General features: G+C 41.4%; 1 protein-coding gene across 2 annotated transcripts in view; it reads right to left on the reverse strand.

The window, feature by feature from the left end:
• The window catches only part of gse1b (Gse1 coiled-coil protein b), a 167,833-nt gene extending 142,787 nt beyond the window's left edge, over positions 1-25,046 (reverse strand). For both annotated transcript variants that reach the window (XM_011491852.4, XM_011491844.4), the window contains exon 1: positions 22,198-25,046. In XM_011491852.4, coding sequence (XP_011490154.1) covers positions 22,198-24,720 — 2,523 coding nt within the window. In that variant the 5' untranslated portion in view covers positions 24,721-25,046. The remainder of the gene's footprint in view (positions 1-22,197) is intronic.
• Between the last annotated feature and the right edge of the window lie 642 nt (positions 25,047-25,688).

Here is a 25,688-nt window from a genome sequence, read left to right on the forward strand (position 1 = left end):
AAATAGGCTGTAGAAGAACACGACTTTCCCCGCTTGCTGTCTGTCTCCTCATAACACAGGATCGTTTTGCTGTATCTGCTTTTTTAGCAAGCAGAAAATATGCATATACATTCACATCCAGCAATGTTTTGAAATATTTTGGATCCCTTTGCACTCTATAGCATGATACCCTTTAAGTTTACTACTAAACCATTTAACTAAATACTGGTGTGATTGTTTCTTCGCATTATTTTCCCTCTTTAGAAGTAGTCCTGGCTGCCACCAGGGATTATTGCAATTCTCCACTCAGTCTCACAGCTAAAAACTCTATAAGAGGGGATCTATGTTTATGTGTGTGTGGAAGATCACGTTTACACTGCATGTGTGTTAATCTGCGTGCACACATTAACTCAGGGGTGATATTAGTTAATCATAGCCGTCTTTTAGCATAAATAAAGAGCAATTACTGTGCTTCCCTATGGGCCCTTCACCATTAGCACACTAAAGACCCGAAAGAGTGCAGCCCCATCGCTAATACAACCTCCATATAACATTAGGCCAGCTGAATCGTGATGATAAGCCTAACAGAGGATGACAGAAGGACACCGTTCACACTATCAGCTAAGTAGAATAATCAAAGGAATTAAAATAATATGAAAGCTAATATAGATTATTGTATTGACTAAGAATGTATATTTTTTAGATTTGCTATTTAATTTTACCAGCTGAATGTGTTAGGGAAGTACAATACCATGATCTGTAATACTATAATCCAGCCAGCCAGGAAATCTGTGTGTGTATTATACAGCTACATCATGCACTGGCCTGTATATCAATCTTTGTTTAGGTCAGGAAGCCTCTGGCCTGTTGGGTTAAAGCATCTCTAAATCATCTTAGACTGGCACACAACCTCCACATAGCACTTCTAGATACAGTATGAAAAGCAGTATTTAGCAAAACCCAGTAAAAAAAATCTGCTGAATTACAGATATGAATATGAATTTGGGCTTGTACAAAGTCTTAAGTCAATGTCAAACATCTTATTCCAATAAAGAAAAACGTTAAGGGAAACAGCTTTTTTGTCTACAATACATTCCTTTTAATTGCATTAAACACAATTCAGCAAAATAAGCCAGCAGAACCTGCTGTTAAAATGAGACTGTTTATGATTCGCAGATTTGAGTCCGCTTCTGTAATGTGACATTTAGCAGAAGCAGACAACATGAAACCCCAGTAAACTGAAAGCTGGAACGCTGCTGCTGCTGCTACAACTTCAGTTGACCCTTCATTTGAGTGTGTCTATTGTACACTTCATCACAGCAACTACAGACTTGTGCTTCACAGCATATTCACAAATATAGCGGACTGATGCTGGCAGCCGCTCATCACTGCAGAGGCCAAACCTAATTTGGAGGACAGGCTCCTCTTCGCCTGCTAGGGAGGCAGGAGGGATTATGAGCCTTTATACATACTAATCTAGTTTAGCCACCCTGGGAGTGGGAATGCGTTTGTGTGGCATTTGTGTGCATCTGGGACTGCTTGTGTGTGTGTGTGAGAGAGAAAGACAGGGTTTATAAAATTCAGATACTAAGCATACTTTAGGCCAGTTTGGGTGCAGCATATGACTGTCCGGTTTTTAACTAATTGAATAATTTGATTGAAATCTGTCCGTTCTTCCCATCAATGGCACATACTGAAAAAGTCAGACTGTCAAAATGAAGCATTGGAGGTTAAAGGTCAAACATCTGTTACTATAGGTGTGGGGGAATTCAACCCACAAAACAGAGGAATGCTAACGAGACGGTTTAAAAGTTGTTTGTTAACTGTCTGTTGGAAAGGTGTGTAACCTCTCGGAGATGTTTGTAACGTCATCCAAAGATGTGGCGCTGCAGCGTCTATGTGAATATGTGTGCTGCTAAAGCTTTTAGCATGAGAACAACTGAACAGAAAGCATTGAAACATTTACTCTTTCAACAGATCTCATGGCCAAACCAGAACTGGGACAACCATGGAAGTGTCACATGAAGTTTAACCAAAAGAGATATTGAGAGTTGGTAGAAAGAAAGCACCACAGACTGTGTGTGTGCGTATGCATGTGTGTGTTTGAGGGCGTGTGGGTGTACTGGTCTGTGTAATTACAGACTTGCCTGGTGTGTGGAGCCGAAAGTCTACCACAACACAGCCCAAGTTATGACACCATTCACCACATGTGTCTACACAAATGCTAGCACCCTAGCAGTTACCATACAAAGCATTTAAACAGCTGCTCCATGTGGCCTAGGTTTTCAAACTACACATATTGTTCTTTTGTGCTGGATAGTTGAACCACTTGGTGCTCTAAATAAGACTGAATTGTTGTTCTCTTGAATACCAGAACTATATCTTTTGAGTCCAAAAGAATACAAAAAATTTGAACATAAACCTGTGGTGAGATCCTTATTCGTTTTATTGGATAACACACACTTTTTCTTATGTACAACACTGAGCCTCTCCTATATAGAGTTCTGCCTCCATCTGGTGGGTGTTGATGCAACTGCATCACCCTTCTACCTTCCAATCTCTACTAGTCTCAAGTAAAGGTACATTCATTGCAGAAATACCAACAGACCGTTATTCAGAAACGTAAAACACGGCATTCGTGTTCACCTGTAACATGCAAAACTAAAACAGACGATGGTGGGTTTCTCTCAGTGTCAAAATGTTTTCACTGATTATTTCTGTCACAAGATAATTCCTGAAGGGAAGCTGTACAGGCAACACAGGGACAGTGAAGCAATATTGAATCATGGGGAGTAACATGAAAGATCTAGACAAAGTGCCAAATCCTTAACAATACAGCTATTTGTTGTTGTTTATCTTTTGGCCCCTTCTGGGGCGCCACAATGAATCCGTTTTCAGAGATGTGCACAGAGGTGTCTGTGCACAGAGATTTTTAGGCTGGATGCCCCTCACAACCCTGTTTTTTTATCCAGGATGGGTACAGGCACAGGGAGATCCAGACTTGGGCCTCCTTGTGGCTATAATACAGCTTTTAATGTTTATAAATGTAACAGCTCAAAATATGTGTTTGTGTCAGGCTCTCTTGATATACACAAAGGATATGTTTATATTTATGATTGGAGCAAAGCTTGTTATTAATGAGCACTGGACCACTATGCATTTGCAAACACTGTACCAGATTCTATTTCACTAGAGGGTTGATAAAATAATCAGACAGAAATCCAGATAAATAAAGGACTGATCAAAACAGCTGTGCTTTTTGCTATCCTCTTTTGCTCTGTTTTACATGTTAATTTATCATTTAGTTCTCCATGCCTCTTTTTGGTACAGTGCGATTCATGTGTTGTCCCTCTTTCCCACTCCCCGGAGTGATTCCAGGTGGCTTGTCCTTGTTCCTGTACCTGGTCGTGTAACTCGCCTCTGGCTTGTCTCGTGCCCCCAGGCGTCCCCCATCTCCATCTGGATGAAGCTCATCTGCTGCACTATTTAACTATGTAATTGTAGAGTTAGATAAGCTAATTCTGGTTCTGGTACATCGCCTGTCCGTCCTGGGAGAGGATCCCTCCTTCGTGGGGATCACTCCGTTTTCTTCTTTTTTTCCCAGAATTCAATTTTTTTAGGAGTATTTCTTTACTGAGAAGGAGGGTCTAAGGGAAGGGATGCCCAGTTTAGCCTAGTCTGTTTAGTTTAGCCATTACCTATTTAATTTTATGATTACATGTTCTTAAACAATTACCGGTATGAAGCCCATTGAGGGGACTATTGTTGTGATATTGGGCTTATAAAAACAATTGAATTGATCTGTTTCTGTTGTGATCATTTAGGTTTCTCCTTTTTGCAAAATTTAGGCTTTTCTTTAATTCTACTCTTCCATTTCCCACAGAGCCATCTTCCTCTGTGAATTAATGCGTCTGCTGCTCTCCTATGTGCTTCACGAGAATTTAAGACTCCGAAAGACATTTCTTTCTGGTTAACATGGTCATTTCATAGCAGGCATACAGACTGATAAAGTGATTATTATTCATTCAATCACATCACCGAGAAACCATGAGGTTAATTGATGGCTCTACCAGAGAAAGGAGAGCAATATACAGCTTTAACATAGGGATTACTGTGCAGTGAAAGAGGACATCCTGACCCCACAAGTCATCTCTGAACTTGCTCAGGTAAAACATCTGTGGAGGAAACTACTGGAGCAGTGAAGACAGAAGGTCAAGAGCAGTGGTGAAGGAAAAGATGAAAGAGCAGAGAGTAGAGTGCTCCCCCTCTTGGCAAAAGTCTGTGCTTGCACATTTCTGCGTGCACTTGCCTGTGTGCGGTTGTGCACACAGGCTTGAGCTCCTAGACTCAGACTAGGAATTAAAATTATTGGTGCCGCTAGCGTGCCGCAGCCTCTGGTGAAAAGGAGGGAGGTGAACAGGGAGGGCAGCTGAGAGAGGGAAGAAGGGGGGGAGTCGCCAAGTGCTAATCATAAACATGTGTGGCCGACGCAGCTCTGAACAGCTGTTCCCAGGCTGAGGACCTGGCTGCCACACGCACACAGAATACACACACATTTACACAAAACATTTACACAAAACACACACACATTTCCCTGAAAATCCTTCACATGCAAAAGGAACTGAATTACATAGAAGTAAATTACACATTAAATAAAATTCATAATTTTTTTTTTATTAATTTGTGTGTTTCCCAGGTATTCACATTTTAAGATTTTTCATTACAGAGAATTCTGAAATACTAGGAAATACCTTCCCTTAATTTGAAAATGACAGAGGAAGTCGTAAGCTACAGAAACAAAAGCAGAATAATAGAAGACAGAAAAATGTACAGCATGGAAGTGGCATGGTCTTTCTTCTATGGACGAGGGGGACAACAGGAAGAGCCAAGGAGCAGAGGGAGGAAGCACTTTTATTTATTCTATCAAAGGAGGGAGGAAGAGACTTCTGCTTTCCAGCCCACCCCATGGCACACACACCCACTCACACACATGAAGTATGGTCATCACAGCTTCAGAGAGCCTTGCTGAAACCAATAAATAAAAGAACTAAAGCTGCTTCAGTAAACCTAACTTAACAACCTAAGATGGGTTGTTTTCTTTTTCATTTGTGTGTGTGTGTGTGTGTGTGTAAAACAAAACAGAACCAAGATGGCCCTTGCGAAATGGGTTTCTTTGTAGTGTGTAAGGAAGTAAAGGAATGTTAGGAATCTCCCCAGAGGATGTGGGGTCTGTTCAGCCAACTATCTCTCTCTATCGCTCCCCACACACACAAACATGTAAGCGTATACATTGTTTTTTAAATCACCTTCTCTAAAACGATTAAGGATATGGAAATGCATGGGGCGTGCATCTCTGTGCATTCACAGCAAGCACACAAACGCTAATATGAACATAAAAAGATTTGTGAGCAAGGCTCTTCGTTGACAGCCTTGGAGCAAATAAAACAAAGCTTTTAGCAGATCACCTGGGGTGTGTGTGTTACCTTGTAAAACAGGGGGGATGAAAGAGCCGACGGTCAAGAGCGCTAATCATTTTGCCAGATCCAAGAAATGCAAACGCTTTATGTATATGTGACCACATCCCTCCCTTCACGTATTCAGGAGCTGATGTTTGTGTTTATGACGGACTTAGTCCACAATTAGCATCGCTTTTATGCAAAAACAAATGTATAGCTTAGTTTTTTTTGCAGCTCATCAAATCTTATTGTTTGAAGCAGAAAACAAAAACAACTACCTTTGACAAAGCAGATGTCTAAAGTAAAAACCAAAATCGGACAAATGTAGTCTCAGCGGCGCCTGCTACATCAATACTAAAGGCATCGTATAAATAATGGAAATTAGACGTGGATCGGCAAACGAAGTATGCAAATTTGCAAAAGTGACTCATCATTGGTTGTGGCTTTATACTGTGCAAGTGAGCAGTAGAGAAGATCAAAACCGCACACATATGCTTTATCATCCACAAAGGCTGGGCTTTCAGCCACTCATACATGAACAGATGAAGAAGAAAGGCAGGATTTGCTCAGAGAAGCTAAAAGAAGAAGACAGAAAAGAGAAAAAAGGAAGAGGAGGAATTGTTTTCCCGATTTGAGTGAGTCCAGACTCCACCAGCAAACAGATGTCAAATCACAGATGTGACTCCGCAACCATGAACACGTTATTTTGACTCATGGAAAATCCTATATGTCACGTTAAACAGATAGAAAGCTCCATGGTTGAAGTTTTTTAGGGCGTGATCGACTAAAGGATAATGAACAGACGGAATTCCATCTGCTGGTCACCCAGGTGAGCTTACAGTTACATTTACTGTGAGCTAATCACCTGTCATTTTTAAGGCATAAACAACATAGCAACCTTTGCTGTAGACTAGTCAGGCAAAATTTTACAGTTAAAAATCTCTAATATATAAACCTAATTAACTTTTCAAATTTAGGCAACTTTATTAAAAGAAGTAATGTTTTTTCCACAAAACAATAAATAAATAAATCAGAAAAAAGCTAAATGATGTGAATCCACTAACTGAAGGAGGATCCACCTCAAACGTCTTTGGGTGGGCTTTGGGTGGGACTGTTAGCAGATAGTAAGCCTGCACTTACTTCCCATCATCCCCTATGTTTACATTCTCCCCTCTAGCTTACAGCCCCTCACACCCCCAACCTAACATTACCTGTGCAACAAAAACGGCAAGCAATATTGGAGCTATCCAGCTGTAAAGTTTTCAGCCAAATACTAGCTCAGACGGAAAAAACAGAGACATACATGGATCTATTTGAATGCATCGCAATGGAGAGGAGCAGGGAGCTTGTGGCCTGCACATTACAGATTTTACATAGTAACTACAAGCTTTTTTAAATGTCATTTTTGTCTGCTCCTGTTTCACAATTATTTGAATAAAGAAATCATTAGAAATGGAATTTCAAGCTTGATTTTCTTTAAACATGTCCTCCACAAAGAGATAAATACCATAAGAACATGTTAAAAATACCAAAAACACAACTTTCATCAGAGTGTGTCTTTAATAAGAACCTTAGTTTTCGTAGTCTGAGGCTCTTTAACAGCTTGACTTGAAGAAGTATGGTTCCTTTAAAGTTAAAGTCTGAATATCTGCATTTCTCTACAGGTTTCCCCAAATCAACCAGCTGTATAATAGAGTAGTCATCCCTCAGGAATCATCCATCCTTTCAAAAAATCCGCAGGACCAGGTTACAGCCTGTCATAAAACAAATACGTACAGAAATAATTGTATGGGTACAGCAACCTGGCAGGGCTCAAGAAAAAAAAAAAGAGAAAAGCCTCTCCATGGGGGGTACCAGAACACAACGCCAAAGAGTGATGGTGGTGTTGAAGGGTAGTGTGTGGAAAAGGTGGGAGGGAAGAGGAAAAAGGGGGGAGGAAGAAAAACAGGTCCCATAGAGCTACCGTGCAGGCGCCAGTAAAGACAGCAAGGGTGAAAGAGTAGGGGAGGAAGGGGGAGAAGACCCTGGTGAAACTCTGAGCAGATGCGTGAAGCTCGTGTCAGCATTCCTGCTAGGTAACGCAAGGTCAGGAGCAAGCAGGAAGACAATATGAGGACTATTTGGGCTCCCTGAGCGCCAGATGTGTTTTAATAAGACGGCTGCCCTCCTAGCTAATAAGGTCAGCCTCTGGCTCCAGCCAGACGAGCAAACAAGTAGACTCTTGGCAGGAATTCAGCCTCAGCTTGGCACAGCCTCCCTCTCAGCTTCCTGCCTCGCTCTCACTCATTCGTTGAGTCTCTTTCACAAGCTCAGAGAGATCGATGGAAGCCGACTCTTTCTGTGCGGGTGTGTATGAGTCATTCGTCTCATATGGCTGCCTTTATTAGACACTTCCCTTTTTTTCCTGCAAGGGGAGAGGGAGAACCACTGCCTTAAATCTGGAGCCTTTGAGAACATCTGTGCACTAAAAAGGGGTACACACACAAACTACACTGAACACATGATCCATACCACTGTCCCTGCTGAGCAGTTCATGGCCTCTCACTGGTGACCCCAAAACAAAGCAATGCAAATGTTTGGAGATAAGTAATGAAAATGCAAAATTAGGTTAAAAAAAAAAACATTAAACCAATACATCTGACTACTCCGGAGGGGAAAAGAAGAAGCAGCCCCTGGCGCCGGAAAGATTGGCTTGAAAGAAAGACAGACAGAAGGATGAGGACAAGAATGAAGAGATGGAGGAGGAAGACTTGGAGAGCAAAGAGAGACTAAAGTTCTTAAAAGACAAATATCCAGAGATCAAATGTGAGAACGAAATGTCTCAACCACTTGGCTTGGAAGTCCACAACAGAAGATGAATGCTATTTTCCTGCATGCTCCTCCTGGTCTCGGATATGAGGTGAAGCTCACTGTCAAAATATGCTGGCATTTAAACTTTTTCAGTTCAACCTTTTCATCATGGAACACATATTCACCTTGAAAACATTTTTTTTAAAATCATGAGTGAATTTGTCAATGAACAGACTCTTGATGAAAGCCGTGAGGAAATGGTGATTACCACAAAGTGATGGATAATTTAACCTCACAATAAACACACACAAACAAAATCTCACTCTTGGTAAGTAGGTAACCAAGTACTTTTCTGAATGTCTGTGTGAATTCCTCCAACGTTTCTCATTTGGTTCCACACAAATCACTCTGTGACTGACCATCATTTCTTAGTTAATGCAGTTTTTAAATTTACCATAAGCCATGGATCTTCTCAAGGTTTCTTAATTTTAAGTTTTTCTTTTTCAAAAAAGAAAAAAAAAGTCATTTTCTAGGACATAGTTTCTGCAGAGCAGCAGCAGTTCATTAGAAATTTGCCTGTAAGTTGTGGGCAGAATCTCTGGTGTGGAGCAACCCCATCCCCCTCTCCCATTACCCATAACTGAGTCCTCTCCTGCTAGCTTACAGCTCTTCACAACCCCAACCTAACATTATCGGTGCAACCAAAATGACGAGCAATATTGCAGGTTTTGAGCCAGATACCAGTTTGGACGAGATAAAACAAAGACGTACATGGATTTATTAGTCTACACGTTTTTTTGTTTTTTTTTTATTTTAAGCTTAATTTTCTTTGTATATGTCCTCCATCATCAGAAAAATACCATAAAAACGTGTTAAAAATACCATAAATACAACTTTTATCAGAGTGGTTCTTTAATTAGATCCTTAGTTGTCTGAGCAGTACAAGCAACAATAGCATGATATAATTATGCAAATAAATAAGGAATCTAAGATTATTCAATGTTGTAAATCAAATCAAATCAAATCAAATCAAACTTTATTTATAAAATAGCGCTTATCATGCATTTCGTGCAGCTCGAAGCGCTTTAACATTAAAAACAAAAAACACACAACATTACAGTAAAAACCCAACCCACCCTACACCCTTCCCACTCCTCTCCATTAAAGCACATGACCCACGACAATGAATGTTGACTACCAATACAAGTTAAAATAAATAAATAAATAAATAAATGAATAAATAAATAAATGAATAAATAAATAAAAAAGCAAGCAAACAAACAAACAAACAAACAAGGCTTGGCTCTGCTGTGAGGAAACGGCATTTGGGAATCTCTTCATACCAGGAGCCAGCCCGCCCACGGGAGCATGGCCACAGCGCCAACCCAGACCGGGACAACACCAGGGTCCACTTCACAGCCGTGAGGCTGCAAAATTAAACCCCAGCCGCCCCAGAACTTCAGAGATTCCTTAACTTATATTACTTCTTACTAAAAGAAAAATACTGGGACTGTTAGGAGTTTTCCTAGTTTGTAAGTCTTTGTTTCCTGTGTGATGGACATAGAGTTGGCCAGACAACAGTCATCCATCACTTTGTTCACAAAGCTTTCCCATCATGTTTTTAATACCAGAGCACAAGGAGCATTTGGCTGCGTGTAATTTGAGATGACCTCATCACGACAAACTTGAGGTGAAAAGGTCAGAAGGCCTTATCATTCAGCAGCAGGCCCTGTTTCTGATCCCCACTGCGCTGTGAGTTACGCACACACATGTACGGGTTTATTCCCACGGCAGGTCTACTGGCTGATGTATTGCAGCTCATAAAAGCAGGGCTGTCAGTCAGTTTTAACAACCTATCGCAGACATCCAACAGCACCACAGTCGTGCATGCAGTGTCAGACCGCGAAGCAGCTCAGCAACATTCCATAAAAGCAGCTCAGACTCCATGCAAGCTGACTCAGCCAAGAGCAGGGGAACAACAGAGAAAGATGCCTTTGATCTTTTCTGACAGATTCTCTCGAAGTCACCAGCTACTCCAAATGCTCACACAACATCTGTGGAAAGCTCACATAGTCAAACTCACAGTCACACGCTCATATTCAACTCTGAACAGCTCTGGCACCTGTGGAGCCTGAATCGGTCCACCACAAAGACACATGTTCTGCATTGAGTGAAAGTCAAACAAGCATCTGATCACTGCTCAGCCAGCGTCAGTCTGTCTGAGGCCTGGATTCACTGAAATGCTACGCCCGTAGATCTCCTCAGGCAAACCAGCAGGTGAACAACAACTGGCTCACAAAAAGACCACCTGGACAGAACCAAAGCAGGCCTTTGTACAGACATTAACCCTTGTGCTATCTTAGATGACCCCACCCTCACATTGACGTGTTCTCCCTACCATGATAAAGGTGGAAAGATTTCATGTTATCCATGGACACCAGTGAGGTTCACAAATCATTGAAGAAAAAAGGTTCAGCGCACTGTCTAGTGGGTCTAGATGACCCAACTCCCAATGTTAAAGTGCCAAGGATAGCACAAGGGTTACAAGGAGAACGTGTATGATAGAATCAGCAAATCTAAAGGTCTAAATTTAGCACAAACCGTTATTTGTATCCTCTGAATCACTGTCCTGTTTGTGTTACCCTTCATTACTCACTACAGAAGGATCTTTTCAGTTTTAAGTGTTTGTAGGTCACTGACTGCTGGCAAATCATACTCATTAAGAAACATACAAAGATTTTAAAAAGCGAAGTCTGAAAAGAGAAAAGTCTGTATGGAATAACAGAATAGTAAAACAATAAATTAAGGACATATTATTTAACCTAATAAGGACAAAACCTTTAAAAATTCTGTTGAGGCTTTATGTTTGCAAATGCTATTAAAACTGGAATGTAGTCACATGAAAGGACAGCATTCATTTAGAAACCATATTTAACCTAAAGTCCAATTATTGAAATAAACATGAGGAAAGGAGGAGGGGGGGTCTACATTTAGTGTTTTTTGTAACTGCAATTTCAAAAACAACACTCCTGCATAACAAATGACTGTAATGAGGAAAGCAGACATGAACACACTTGAAGTAATGAGTTTGGCAAAAACCCATGAGTGTCAACTGAATGTAACCTTGGCATATAAATATTCATTAGCAAGCTGCTAAGCTAGCTGACCTGTGACCCGCACACTTCCTCTCCTCTGAGGCCATCAAGGAGTGGAGCTGCCGGCTGCTTCTGCTCCCGCTCTTATTCACCTGTCTCCTCCTTTCATCCATTCTATTTGATGTGGTTCATCTGCATTTGAAATGGTTTTCAAAAACAAATGTTGCATGGTAAAGCGTGTTGCATAGAAAATCACCCTGACACCATAAAACCCTCTGATTACGAATGCATAACAACAGCAAAAGTAAGAAACTGAACTCTCATCTCATTGGTAAAAATCAGCACCCAGTTCTATCTAAAATTATATCAATTCAAATCAACAAAAAGAATTGTCCACATTGTCCAGATTAATTTGTTTACTGTGTCTAATGAAACACAGTACACTGATCACAAAGGGGAACTATAATTCTGAAGTCTGCCACGTGAGATAACCTTAGGTTTCGGTAATAATTGGTCTAATAACAGAGTGTTTCTTTTACCAGTTCATTTCCTTCTATTTTAACTTGAATCCTTTGGCAAATCAACCAAACACAGAATTAGATGTTTTAACAGTTTAATATTCACACCATGACCAAATCATTAAACATGGATCATAGAAGTTCTTTCTATAGAAGCGATCCATCCATCCATTTTCAAACTTGCTTGATAAGCAAGTTTAGTATAAGCTTAACACGCATCCTCTGAATCTCCTCTAAAGCTCCTGCAACCCTGTTGCCCCGTTGCTGGAGCCTATGCCAGACACTGTTGGGCAAAGGCAGGAAACACCCTGAATGGTTTGCCAGTCCATTGCAGGGCCACACACTGACATACAACCACACCCTCAAATACACACTTATAGACAACTAAGAGTCACCATTTGACCCATGATGAATATTTTTGGACTGAGGGAGGAAAAAAACCCACTCATGCAGAAGGAGAACATGCAAACGCCACACAGCATAGGTCCCCCTTGCTGTGAGGCGAGAGTGCTAAAGTTCCACTCTAGTCATCTTTTGATCAACTTTAAAAGTGTTTCCAGTGTTTGTTTAAATTATGATTATGATTTTTTTAGCCAAAATTTAAAAAAAGAAAACAGTGTGTTATCTAGGACTTAGCTTCTGCTGAGCGGCAGGAGTTCATCAGAAATATATATTATTCACAATTATTTCATTGATGAAATATTTAGAAATTGAATTTTAATTTTAATTTTATATGTCCTCAATCATCAGAAACATGCCACAAGTACATGTTAAAAACACCCAAAACACTTTTTTTATTGGAGTGGGTCTTTAAAAGAAAAAAATAACAACATCTCAGGAATTCTCATGATATCATTGTGTGCAACAACAAAAGGCTTTCTTGTCCCGCCGTTTTTGTATTGCATGGTGTTTGCATGCAATGATTGCTTTAAACTTCCTGACAATCTCCCCTGTTGGTAACATTGGAGTAAATACCTGTAACTTTAAACACTATCAGATGGTATGATACAGATAACATTTAAACATTTTTAAGTTTAATAATCATTAAGAGGAACTGATTTCTTCATTTAAGCCTGAATAAGTAAACGATGCCACAAAAAACCTACTTCTATGAAATTCAAATATTCATGTAATGTAGACAGTTAAATATTATTATTCATTTAAAAAAACTGAAGATGAGGACATTATAGGCAACATGTTCCCCTTAATCAAAGATTAGGAATTGGGCAGTTCAGATGAAACTTAACATGTGCCTAAAGCCTAAATCTGTTTCACTTTCCCGTACATGACATTTACCTCAGCAGTGCACATTAACACAGTCTCACCAATCATCTCAGGGTGTCCATTCAGACATGCTCTTCAGCTGTGTTTTTATGCGTCCTGCTTGATCTGATTTAGTCAATGTGACATTCCGATTTTGAGCAGGTCTCTGTCTAGCAGAGGAGTATGCAGAGAGGAGAGACAGACAAGTACAGGATGTAGAGTAGATAAGCGGTGGTGAGTGCAGCCGATGTGTGAAGCAAAAGGTTGAGAATTTATCTATTAGGTTGACCTGAAATGAGGTGACGCAAGGCTATCATCGCCTCCCTCAACACAGAGACAGAACCAAGGACAAAGCTAAAAAAGCCTCGTATTGAAGGAAAAAAAAATCCAACTGGACTTTATTTCATCAGTCGTGTGTCGTGCGTGTATGTTCAACTCATGGCTGTTGCTATTTATGCTCAGGAGATCAATCCCTTTTCAAGTATGAGAGGATGAGTGCCAGTCATCTGATTGTGTTCAGAAGGCCCCCACCGCAGTGGACACGTCCTCAGTCTTTAATGTCCACTCCTGAGGTGTGAGATCATGTCTGAAGCCGAGATGCTGCCAACAGAACAGGGACGAATTCACAAACTAAAGCGTACATGTGCGTGTGAGCGTGCATATGTATGTAAGCATGTGTGCGCAGCAGATGGGAGGAAAGACAGAAATTAGAGAGGGGTAAAAGGAGAGTAGCGACAGAAAGTCTGCAAGAGCATTCGTGTGTCTGTGTGTGTGTTGGACCGAAGGGGCTGTGAAGGGTTAGGGGGAGGCAGAGGGGAGAAGAGAGGGGGAGTAATGTGGTTAGGCATCCAGAGTTAGTGAACATTTTCTGGCAAACCTCCTCTACGCTCCTGGCTGCCTGCCCAGCTCTGAAGCAAACTTAAACAAACTCCTGTTGCAGCCATCTGCTGGCCCCGCGGGATAAATCACAGCACTGCTCCACACTGTACTGTTCGGCCACACCATGATCAAGTTACTGTGTTAGCAGCCTCACACACTTGTGCGCACATGCACTCGCTGTCAGGCATGCAAGAGCACATTACAGTCCTCCTTCTCATCCGCACACACACGGACACACATTCAGTCGCGCACACACATCAAACTGAGCGTCAGCCTGGAGCCAGGGCCTGCCACGGGGCTCGCACCGCCAGGAGAGGCCAGCAACATGTGGCCTCCCTAATACCAGAGGGAGAGATGAACAGCAAGAGGAAGGAGACGAGAGGGGGTAAAGGGGGCTAAAGGGGGGAAAAAAACAAGAAAAAGGGAAGTGGAGAAAGAAGGGGCAAAAACTGAGGTGATGCAGAACAGAAGAGCCTAGAAAAGACATGACACAGCTGGAAAAAGAAGGGAGGAGAAAGAGAAGAAGACCTCTGACACTTAACTTGAGCCAAGTGCTATTTTTATAGCCCCCAGAAGAAGAGGGGAACATAAAAACATCTCGAGTCCCTCTGTGTCTGTAGCCTCTCATAACAACTTAAGTGTTTTATACAGGAGGAGACAATGAGCTTTTTTATGTCACTATTCTATTCACCATGCGTGAAATGGAGCTTTCAAAAGTAAAATGTTCTAGCTCCATATTTTGAAAATTGATAGCTGTCTGGCAGCATGTTGCACGGCTAGGACTTCTTCTCTGAGAACTTTCCTCTCTGGCTGCTCACTGTGGCTTTGAGGATTGTGAAATCTGCTGTGACTCACTTATATTGGTCAACATCACGCAGACCATGTGAGAAATGCCACTGACCATCCTGGTAAGTGTTTTCAAAGAAGACTGCATGCCTTAAAGTTTTTATTCCTTACTAAAATCACAAACGTGATTAAACAGCCATGAAAATCTATATCTATCACTGGTCAACAAGGCAGATGAAATGGCTAAAGACAGCAGGGCAAAACATGATAAAATGATCAATCAATTAATCAATCAATCAATCCATCTTTATTTATATAGCGCTTTAACATCTGCCAGACATCCAAAGTGCTGGACAAGTATAAATACACAAAAACCATAGGTAAAATTCAAAGAAGCACAGTAAAACGATAGCAATAAAATCATCCATAAAGGAAAATACTAAAAAAGCTGCCTTACTATCATTCTCTCTGGTGTTAAAAGACAATGTAAAAAGATGAGTTTTTAGCAGAGATTTAAAATCATTTAAGGATTTGGCAGACCTCACTGACAGGGGGAGACGATTCCAGAATTTAGGAGCAGCCACTGAAAATGCTCTGTCCCCCTTGGTCGAGTCCTTGGAACCACTAAGAGCATCTGGCCTACAGATCGCAGAGCTCAGAAAGACAAGGAGGTGCCAGACCATGTAAACATTTAAAAACCAAGAGTAAGATTTTAAAATCAATTCTAAAAGAAACAGGCAGCTAGTGCAGGGAGAGCAGTATTGGTGTGATATGATCACGCTGTCTGGTCCCCGTTAGTAGTCGGGCAGCTGAATTCTGCAGCTGAAGACGGCGGAGGAGAAAATGATGCTTCTGTGCATCGCAGAAAATAAATCCTTCATGACAGTCACTCAGAGACTTTTAGTGCAAGAATAGGAAAGCATGATGTTAAATGTAATAACAACGGTTACAGGGTTGTTCATCTGAAGGCACAGTCTCTAGTATCCTTTGATGCTAAGACAAGAATTGCTCTCTTTCTCTGTCTGTGCAGTCACTCTGAGACTAGTAGGGCACGCTGAGTATGTGGGGAACAAGGTGGCAGAATGTCATGAGTGAGGGTGGAAATGAGGGTGGAGGATACAAGGCGCGTGACTTGAGGATGCTTGAACGAAAAGGACATAATCCAAATCGAACAATTAGCTGTTTGAGGCAAAAAGCAGCTTCAAAATAGTTTGTAGAAATGCTCATTTCTATTTCTCCAATAATTGTATGTTTGGCTGGTAAAAGGAATGCAGCTGTCATGCAACAGCTCTATTTCACTTGAAAGTGAAATAAAATGGAAATGGAGTTGAAGAACTAAAAAATTAATAAATGTCATTTGCGTGGCCTTTAGGGAGCCTCAAAAGATGTGAAAAAGCCTCACAAATGAGAAACATTATATTGCAGCAAGAAATAAAAATTGAGCCAACAGATCTCGTGTTAAATGCCTTTTCAGGAAATAGGCTGCCAATAGCTACTGTGCTGCACACTAAATTTGTCTCCAGGTGCAGAACTGCCCATGTACACTGACTATTCACAAAAAACAGCTGTGGCAACACTACAGCTGCATTTGCCAGCACAAAGGCAAACACCTGCCAGTGCTTCCAACCACCTGGCAAACACACATTCAAAAAAAAACTTTCAGCTGTTCTTGAGGGAGATGGTGATACGCGTAAGTGCAGTGCACCACATTTAGGACCGTAAATGAATACTTGAACATCAGTTATTATGTGTCAAAAACTGAGGGAGCTTAGTTTGGAAAACTCTCTTGTCTCCTATAATTACCACAGTTAAAACGGATTACCTCTGAAAGAAAAATACTTATATCTCAGTCTGGCGGACAGTGTATAGCATCACAACGCAAACTTCAGTAAGGAAGAGGAACCTGTTACCACACATGTGTGTACATCATTGACTGTGTATGAGAAATGGACCCAGCGAGTGTGTTGTCACCCATAGGAAATGACTTGCTACTGCTTCAAACTAAATTAAGTCAATTCAGTCACCATTTTTTCGCAATACGGACACCACCACTGGCAACGTCGTCAATAAGCAGTGATTGGTCCAACTTGAACTCTGAATCAACATTTCTATGGCAACCGCTCTTTAACACAAGTTAAAGTCGTTATAGATCCAATCATTTCACATCTGCAACCAAAATCAAAGTATTTTGACAAATCCCAGCCTGGTAAAAATTGGAAAAATCAGGAGTAAGCCCTACAACTACCACTTGAAAGTGGGCTACACAAAATCTGTCAAATGTTTTCAAACTTTTGACCTAGGGCCAGCGGACACCCGTACATTATTAAGGGCATGTGATGGGCCAGTTTATAACTTGAATAACTTGCACTAAAAAAATAGTAGAAAAATATCGTGAAAAAAATAAGTATGATTAGCAGGAACATGTTTAAATAAAGGTAGCAAGAATAGTTATAATGCCAAATATAATGACTGAGTAAAAGGTGTTTATTTTTCAATAAACGGCTATGGGATTTTGTTTTTTTAGAGTCAATATTTCTTGTTAGTTTAAAATTTCCAACTTCCTTTAGGTCAACACATACACAAATTCATGTTTAATAAATACAAGTTTCATGAGTTTCAGAAATCACGCAGAAATCAATTGAGGTCCCGGAAAATAAAAGCGCATCACGCAAACGCAGACAAACTCACGCTGGCACTGCCTGAACTCAAATGACTTGATTTTTGTTTCAGCCTGGTAGCTGACCGCTCATTTACTGGCTCAGTGCACTCACATATTTTGCTGCCAAACAGGAACTCACAGCAACGCTATTCAAACCAGCTTACAAGTACACATGCATTAAAATGGAATTCATAGACCGTATCACGAAAGCAGTCAGCATGTTACATAATATATTTAAAAGAAAGATTATTTAAACATGACAGCTGTTTGACTACATTTAAAAAAGAAAGAAATTTCTAGAGAACCTGCGTTGACAAACATCAACTGTGTACCGGTACTCTAAAAGGTGGCAGAGTCGGCACATTTCATCAGCCAGACTCTGAAAATGCGATTATTTTAAATCAAATAAAAACAATGATAGTAAAACTGTTAGAAATACCTATTTTTTATTCTTTCATTTGTAATGGCCTTCGACTTGAATGCCCGCAACGTTAAAAATGTTTAGGTTTTTCTAGATTTTAGCAAAAAATTTCAAGTTATTGAGACAAATTCTAGTCAAAACCCATAGATAAAACGGGCTCCTGCAATCAAAAAAGTATACAACAGATGCTGCTTTGATTGGGCAGAACACAAAAGTGCCACCATCCAGAGGAGGGCAGCAATTTGCAATCAAATGTTGTTACAATGAAAAGGGAAATCTTAAACAGCCACTGTTTGTCACACCATTAACAGTAATGACATAACGTTGGCTCAATGCCCAAAACAAATCAATTTAAACAAATGATAGATGTGTAGAATGATCATAGTGAGTCAGGAGCTTCAGAAAGTTCTAAAGAAATAATATCACCCACACTCTTTGGCCCTTTGTTGTGTTTTAATTCAAATTGAGCTGTTTCTTTAAGAGAGTGCATTCAAACTTGTGCATTTTGCTAAATCTAATACAGCTAATCAATGTGTGGTGAATCAAGCAGAAAAAAGATTGCAGACACTAAGTGCTCAAGGTTTTCAGGCCTCTCTTTTCACTCTACCTTAAAAGTATTTATTAGTTTTAACATAACAAAAAAAACTTCCTATTCACTGAAGCTAAACATGTTAAAATATGAAGACAACAACAGCATCTTAAGGAACCTCGACAACAATTACATGTTTATAATAAAAAAAACAATTTAAAATGTTATTTCCTGAAAACAAGCTTCTGCTATAGATTTATCTTTAAGGAGTTGAATAACAAAAACAGCCCAAATGTTTCACAAAGTTCATCTAATGTAATGCTTAATGGCAATGCATTGGTAAAGTAAGTAGTCATGATCTTAATGATTTAAATGCAGCATAAGGTCATATATTTTACATTCCCGTATTATTTAGAAGTAAATTACATAAAATAAAGTTATTCATTGTCTTGAACACTTGGTGTACGCTGAGTTAATGAAAGGACTAAAGATTATTTTAAATAAACTCTTCCGATCAGGTGACGTGTCACATATCAAATGTTAACTTACAGCATGTTGACGTACAATTAAATCAGTTTAAATATATACATCTGTGGGTAACAATTTGTATTTCTTTTTATTTTAATTATTTTTTTCTTTTACAACATAATTTCCAGCTACATGTGGTTAATATACTCTCATTCTTTCTTGTTTAGTTATGTTTATTATTTAAACTCACATCCTGACTGAGGTTCCTGCTGGTCTGATATCTTTTCTATGCATGATGGTCTACAGCTAGTACCTCTTAATGACAGTTGGTGTGCAACCCACAAACAAAAGACATGATTACCTCCTTAACGCGTACAGCTGTGTCTATCTGCATCACATTTACCAAGTCGGTCACATCTTAGTTTTCATTTCATACAACAGGGTGTCACCCACCCATATGGTATTTCCATACATGGATTTGTGTACCAACAGGAATATAAAAAAAAAGCCTTCATCAAGATGGACATCGTCTCCACTATGGTTGCTGTTACGTCTCTTAATTTGGAAGTCGGGGGGTCCCAGCTGCAGTCATCAAAATTCAATTGAGCATAACTTTGTATGTGAGCGCACACTGCAATAGCAAAAAGCAGGTGGCTACTTCCTGCATAATAGTTCAACTTACTCAAGTGTAAGGCATGACAGCTAAAGGACAAAGCACCTGTTTTGCTGGAGCAGTTTGCAGCTCCTGCTCTACATGCCACTGGTATGATGTCAGGCAGGAGGTCACCGGCTAAATCAGACTTTAGACGGACACTTTATCACTAACGAGGCAAAAATTATGACGAGAAACTTCCTCGGAATCCAAGCAAATCCTATATTTAATAATAATAATGATAAACTTTATTTATATAGCCCCTTTCAAGAAAAAAAATCACAAAGTGCTTCACAGTAAAACACAAAGTAGAAGACAGAGAGTAAAAACAGAAATAAGGAAAAAGCTCTGTTTTGGCTGCTTTTAAAAGAAAACACTAAGCCTATGGATCTGAGACTGAAAGGAAGGGAGTTCCAGAATGATGGAGCCACTGCTGCAAAGGCTCTGTCACCTTTAATTTTTAGCCAGGTTCTCTTAACAGCTATCAGACCCTGGTCACATGATCTCAGGAACCTACTGGGAGTGTATGGCCGCACAACATCTTTTATATAGATCGGAGCTTGACTATTAAGGGCTCTGTATGTTAAAACTAGGATTTTAAAATGCATACGGAAACAGATGGGGAGCCAGTGTAGCTGGATTAATAATGGGGTCACGTGTGATAACTTTGGTTAAAAGCCTTGCAGCAGCGTTCTGGACGACCTGTAGCCGGTCGACAGATTTTTTACTTAAACATGTGAAGATGGAGTTGCAATAAGCAAGACAAGAAGAAGTAAAAGTATGGATGAGTATCTCCATTTCATAATTTAATTGGACCCAATGTGAGAGTCAAGAGATAAAACTGGGTCTAAAGTTACCCCGAGGCTCCTCACAGAAGGCTGACTTAAGCAAGCAAGTGGACCAAGCCCCTGGACTATCAGAGAGAGGCAAATGCCTGAGGCACTTGTCAGGCGCACAGACGAGGACCTCAGTTTTAGCTTAATTTAGATGGATAAAATTATCATTCATCCTCCTGAACTCTTGATCGAATATAGACACCTGCCTAAAATATGAATTTTAAAAACACCCTGAGGTGTTAAAGCTCTTTATATATATATATATATATATATATATATATATATATATATATATATATATATATATGTATATGAAGATCTTAAAATATGCTGCAAAGGCAGTATAAGGCGGACCCAAAACAGACCCTTGTAGTACACCAGAAGTGACGGAGGCAGAGGAAGACTTAACAAACATAGATATTTGCTTTTATTTAACAATAAAAAGTGGGGAAAAAGAAAGCAAAAAAAGTTAATGATGACATAGTGATTTCTGCTCAGAGGACTAAAACAGGTGTACTGTGTGCCCTATGCCAACCCATCCGGACCACTGGACCAGAATCGTAGCTTATTAAAATGACTTTTCATTGTCATTATTTGGGAAAATAATTCATACTGGTGGCTCTGCGACAGGCTGGTGACCTGTCCAGGGTGTACCCTTCCCCAACAGTAGCCTGGTTAGACTCTGGCAGCCCTGTGACACCCAAGAAATGGATGGGTGGGAGGAGTTATATTGAAAATATAAATAAATGAACATGACACACATTTTAAAGAAATGCAATGTAATGATATCACTGCCTAAATTAACAAAACTACCAAACATCTTTTTAGACTGATTGAATGTGGTATTAGAATGAAAAACCCTGAAGTTGATCAAATCTACTAGCTATTCTTCTTTCTCTTTTGGCTTTTCCCATCAGGGTTGCCACAGTGAAACAACCTCTCTTTTGAGGATGAGTTGCATGGTTAGCTTGGCAATGTTTTATGCCGGATGCCCTTCCTGACGCAACCCTCTCAATTTATCTGGGCTTGGGACTGGCACAGAAGCAGAGAAGGGAATAGGGAGCAGCCCGGTTTTGAACCCTGGTTTCACAGAAGGAAAGGTGCTGCAAACCAGCACGAGCTAAATTGCTCCCCTAAATTGATTAGCTATTAGTTATAAAATATTTAAATACATCCACTATTAATTATTTCAATCCTACTAAACGTGTAAACACTGCTCTAGCACTATAAAAATCGAAAATGTTTTTGAGGTCTGAAACTGATGTTATCCTGCCACAGAACTGTGACAATTGTTACATTTGATGCTCTTCATGCTGAGGACACTGGTATCTTTGTAGCTTATAAACTTATTTACATTTAAGTCATACTTTCCATACATTTAACATCAAACTCAGATATGTATTGCTTTTTGTCAACTGTCACAGTTGTCATCATTACTGCTATGGTTTTAAACAAAGTCTTCACTGCATTCATTCAAAAACCAACTGCTCAGTCATGCTGGCTCAAACAAACACACTAACACATCAAAAACCTATTTGCTCTTGGTCATAATTTTAGTTTGTTGATACAAATGAATGGTCGTGAAAAGACCTAAATTTCTTTTTAGCTTTAAGCCAAACAAAAGCGTTAGAACGGTTCTTCTATGATTCATATTAACAGAACAGCAAACAACTTCCATATCATAACAGAATATTTATACAATCTGACAGCTAGATGATTATTTATTGGTACTTCCATGAACACATTACTCAGAAAAACTAAATGCTACCATGTGTGTAGAGAAAACAGAGGAAGAACAGGTGCCATACTGTAAGGAAGCTTACAGTGTCTCTGAGTCACACTTAGGCTGCATGCGCTTTCTCTTACCTTGGGTCTTGGCGGTGGTGGGGGAGTCTCTGGATCTTTCCTCTCCTCAGTTGAAGCTCCACATCTTAACTTAGATGTGTCCTGCTGCATGCTCTGTCCCAGCTGCACCATTGCTTTGCACTCCACACATGAGCCAATCATCAACCTCCCACCATCATCCACAAGGAGTGTGCGAGGGCTACGGGGCGCATACAAGAACACAGGAAGCCGCTGCACAGTGACAGCACACAGCCTACCTTGCCTGCGTTGCTCCTGCCTGCAGAAGAAACACACAAAAGTCTCACAGCTGTACTGGCGGGCCCAGGGTGAGCTGGGCTGCTGTGGGTTGGCATTCTGTAAGTTACAAGTTGCAGGGGTTGATGGAGTTTGGCCTTTGCTCTCATGAAGTGCCCATTGAGCATGTAGGTCATGGAAGCACAGTTTACATGCCGAAACCAGGCCTGTAGGGTCAACTGGCTTGGCTCGGGGTGCAGGAGGGTGCACAGTGAGAAATGGAAAGAAGGGCTCCCTCTCCCCACAGCGACCTGGTGGGTTGACGTGCAGTTGATATTCCTCTCCTGCACTCAGCTCAGCTCCACATAGGTAACACACTGAAATGGAGCTGCTGGAGTTTGTGTTCACTCCTCTCTGTAAACACACAGCTCCAGACTCATCAGCTGGCAAGGAGGCGTGGTATCTAATAAGGAAGGAGCTGACAGATGTGATGAGGTCCTCGCTGAGGCTGCGCCGGTACGCACCCCAGATGTCTTCCAAGAGAGAGTGACACTGGTGGCAGCAGCGTACACGCCCATTCCTCATCCCCTGTGCATTCGGTGGGCAAGGCAGCAGGTTAATGAAAGGAAAATACATCACTCCACGAGATTTGCCAGCACCGACTTGTGCATATACTGCTCTCATGTCTCCTCTAGACTCCTGACCACAGAGGAAACATGCCTCATGAAAGGTTTTGGGTTCACTAATACATTCAGTGGATGCAGAGTTTTTTCTATCTTCCCATGCAAGTTGGGAGTGATGGAGAGCACCAGTCTGGTTGAGAGGAACAACATACAAGCGCTGGAGGATGGGGACGTCAGCCAGTTGGAAACTCTGCCACTGCTGCATCAGACAGGAGTGACAGCTGCCACAGATGAGGGTGGTGCCAGCTAGACTGATGGGAACTGCACCTCTGGGAGCAGAGTGAAGCCACAAAAAGGGGAAGAAGGGTTCATCCTGCGCTTTCTCTTGCTTCTGCACACTAACTTTAAACTGATCATCATGTCGGAGGCCAGTCCCACAGATGTAACACACACACCTCTCTGGACTAGAGTCTGCACTGTGATCTGCTTGAGAACACTTTGAGGCTGAGAGAACTGTCAACGTTCTGACGTGGTTGCTTTTGCGACCATAGGCATTCCTTTCATCATCACTTGTGATGTTGATCTCATCTTCATCTGAGTAGTCAGAGGCGTTCTCCCTGGGAACAGTGCGGGTGCATTTAGGGATGGCAGCAGCCATTCCAACAGAGGACAGCGCAGCGTTGGAGTTATCCTCGGCACTCCCTCGGTGCTGCAGTGATGGACGGCTGGACGGAGCGCAGCTGCTGTCGGCAGCATGCAGGATCTGACGCGATTCCACATGTCTGGCATTCTCCTCCTCCAGCCAGCGCCTGTTGCGCATAATGACTCCATTGTCCTGCACAGGTGGGTCAGATAGGGGATTGTCATAACCCCGCTGATGGAATCTCTCCTGGGACTTTGCCAGAGTTTCCGATGATTGACAGACATTATTCATAATTTTAGCCCCGCGCCATGCTGACTGAACCCGCTCAGCTTTAGGCGACCCCTGCGCTCCGTAGATCCCCATCACGCATCGCAGCGCGCGCTGTGACTCTGGGCTGCTTTTAATATTGATGACATTGTTTCTCCTGACACCATCTCGTGTCATTTTGCCAGACACTCTGAGACACTTGTCTTTGCCTACACCACTTTTGTCAACTAAATCCATGTCTTGATCTGACAGGTTCTCGTTTTCGGAAAAAGAGGAGAAATCCGACTCTGCGCCACCGTCGTAGTTCTGGCTGCCGACGCTGATCCTCCTCTCCAGATCATAGGAGATGTTCCACTCCTGCGGGACCCGCCGAGAGTCGCACTGATAGGGTCTCTTCAGCCAGTACATGCGCTTCTCGATGGGTGTCCTGCTCCGCTCGAAGGAGTTCCACTGCTCCGTCAGGAAGCAGTGGCACACGGCGCACACCAGTGCGTAACCGTCCGGGCTCAGCTCACAGGCGCACGGGGCTGGCTCCTGGTTTTGGAGAAACGGGAAAAATGGAAGCCTCTCTCCCTGAAATGTGACTTGTAACCTCAGCTCCTTCCCCGGAGTCACTCCGCTTCCACATATGAAACAGTGGACAAGACCCCCGACTCCGTTCCGCTCAGCCCTGGATGAGTTGCCGGGCAGGGGGCTGTCCTCGCCGGGCATTGTTGCAGCCATAAGTCGGTGTTTCCGAGATAAGGGTGTCAGTTCCTGCTCACGGGGGGAGTTCATTGTCTTTAAACACCCGAGACAAGGCTACAAAAGCATCATCAGTTAGGCCATATTCGTGACAAATACTCGTCTCCAGCCATGAAATAAATCTTTGTCCAACTTACAGAGCGATAAGAAAGACGACAACCCATTGAAACGGCAGCGGCTCCAGCAAAATTTTGCTTTTCAAGCAAAAAACGTCCATAAACAAAGCAGCGGAGAAGTCCGTGTTATTTGGAGTCTGTAGTCCGCATGTGTGCACTGCACTTCCACATCATGAATGAACTTCGGATCAACAGCGAACTTTCTCCAAACTCGCACCGTGCAACTTTGGCCACTGACTCACTCGCATTGTACACAGCGCCATCCCAAATTCACGGGACCCGCTTCGACACCCCAAAGGCAACCTCCACCCCTTGCCAGCCCCCCCCACCAGCACAATATCGTAGCACAGATCGCACGTGCACGGACGCGCGGGAGCTGGCCGTCGCGCACGCGGGTCACGCTCTGTGGAACACTCAAACATGCATTTCCACAGGCTCATATGTCATCTGCTTTTAAAAGTCCTTCACAGGAGTCACATGATCAGTTTTCATCAGCTTGTCAAACACTGTGTAGGTACCATAACCATCTATAAAGCCTGACAGGCAGCGTTACTTCCGGTGCCACACTTTCAAGTCTAAACTCATATATATTTTTGTAATAAGTCTCTGTATCGGCTTCCACAACAACAATACACAAAGCTAATAATCATTTTTTGTCTTTATTTTTATCATATATTTTTTAATGATTTCAACAGATTTTGATTAAAGGCACACAAACTAGATTTTTAAGAATTTCTTCCCCTAAGCAGATATTTTTCAAGGTTTGCATTTAATTTTTATTAGCAGAAAACATACTGATGTTCTATTTTAAGAAGGCAATGTGTTATTATTTTAAAACAATAAAATTTCGTTCATTAATTAAAATACCTAAATATAGAGAACTGC

This window comes from Oryzias latipes, chromosome 3, assembly GCF_053564925.1.
Source record: "Oryzias latipes strain Hd-rR chromosome 3, Olatipes_Hd-rR_3.1".
NCBI lineage: Eukaryota > Metazoa > Chordata > Actinopteri > Beloniformes > Adrianichthyidae > Oryzias > Oryzias latipes.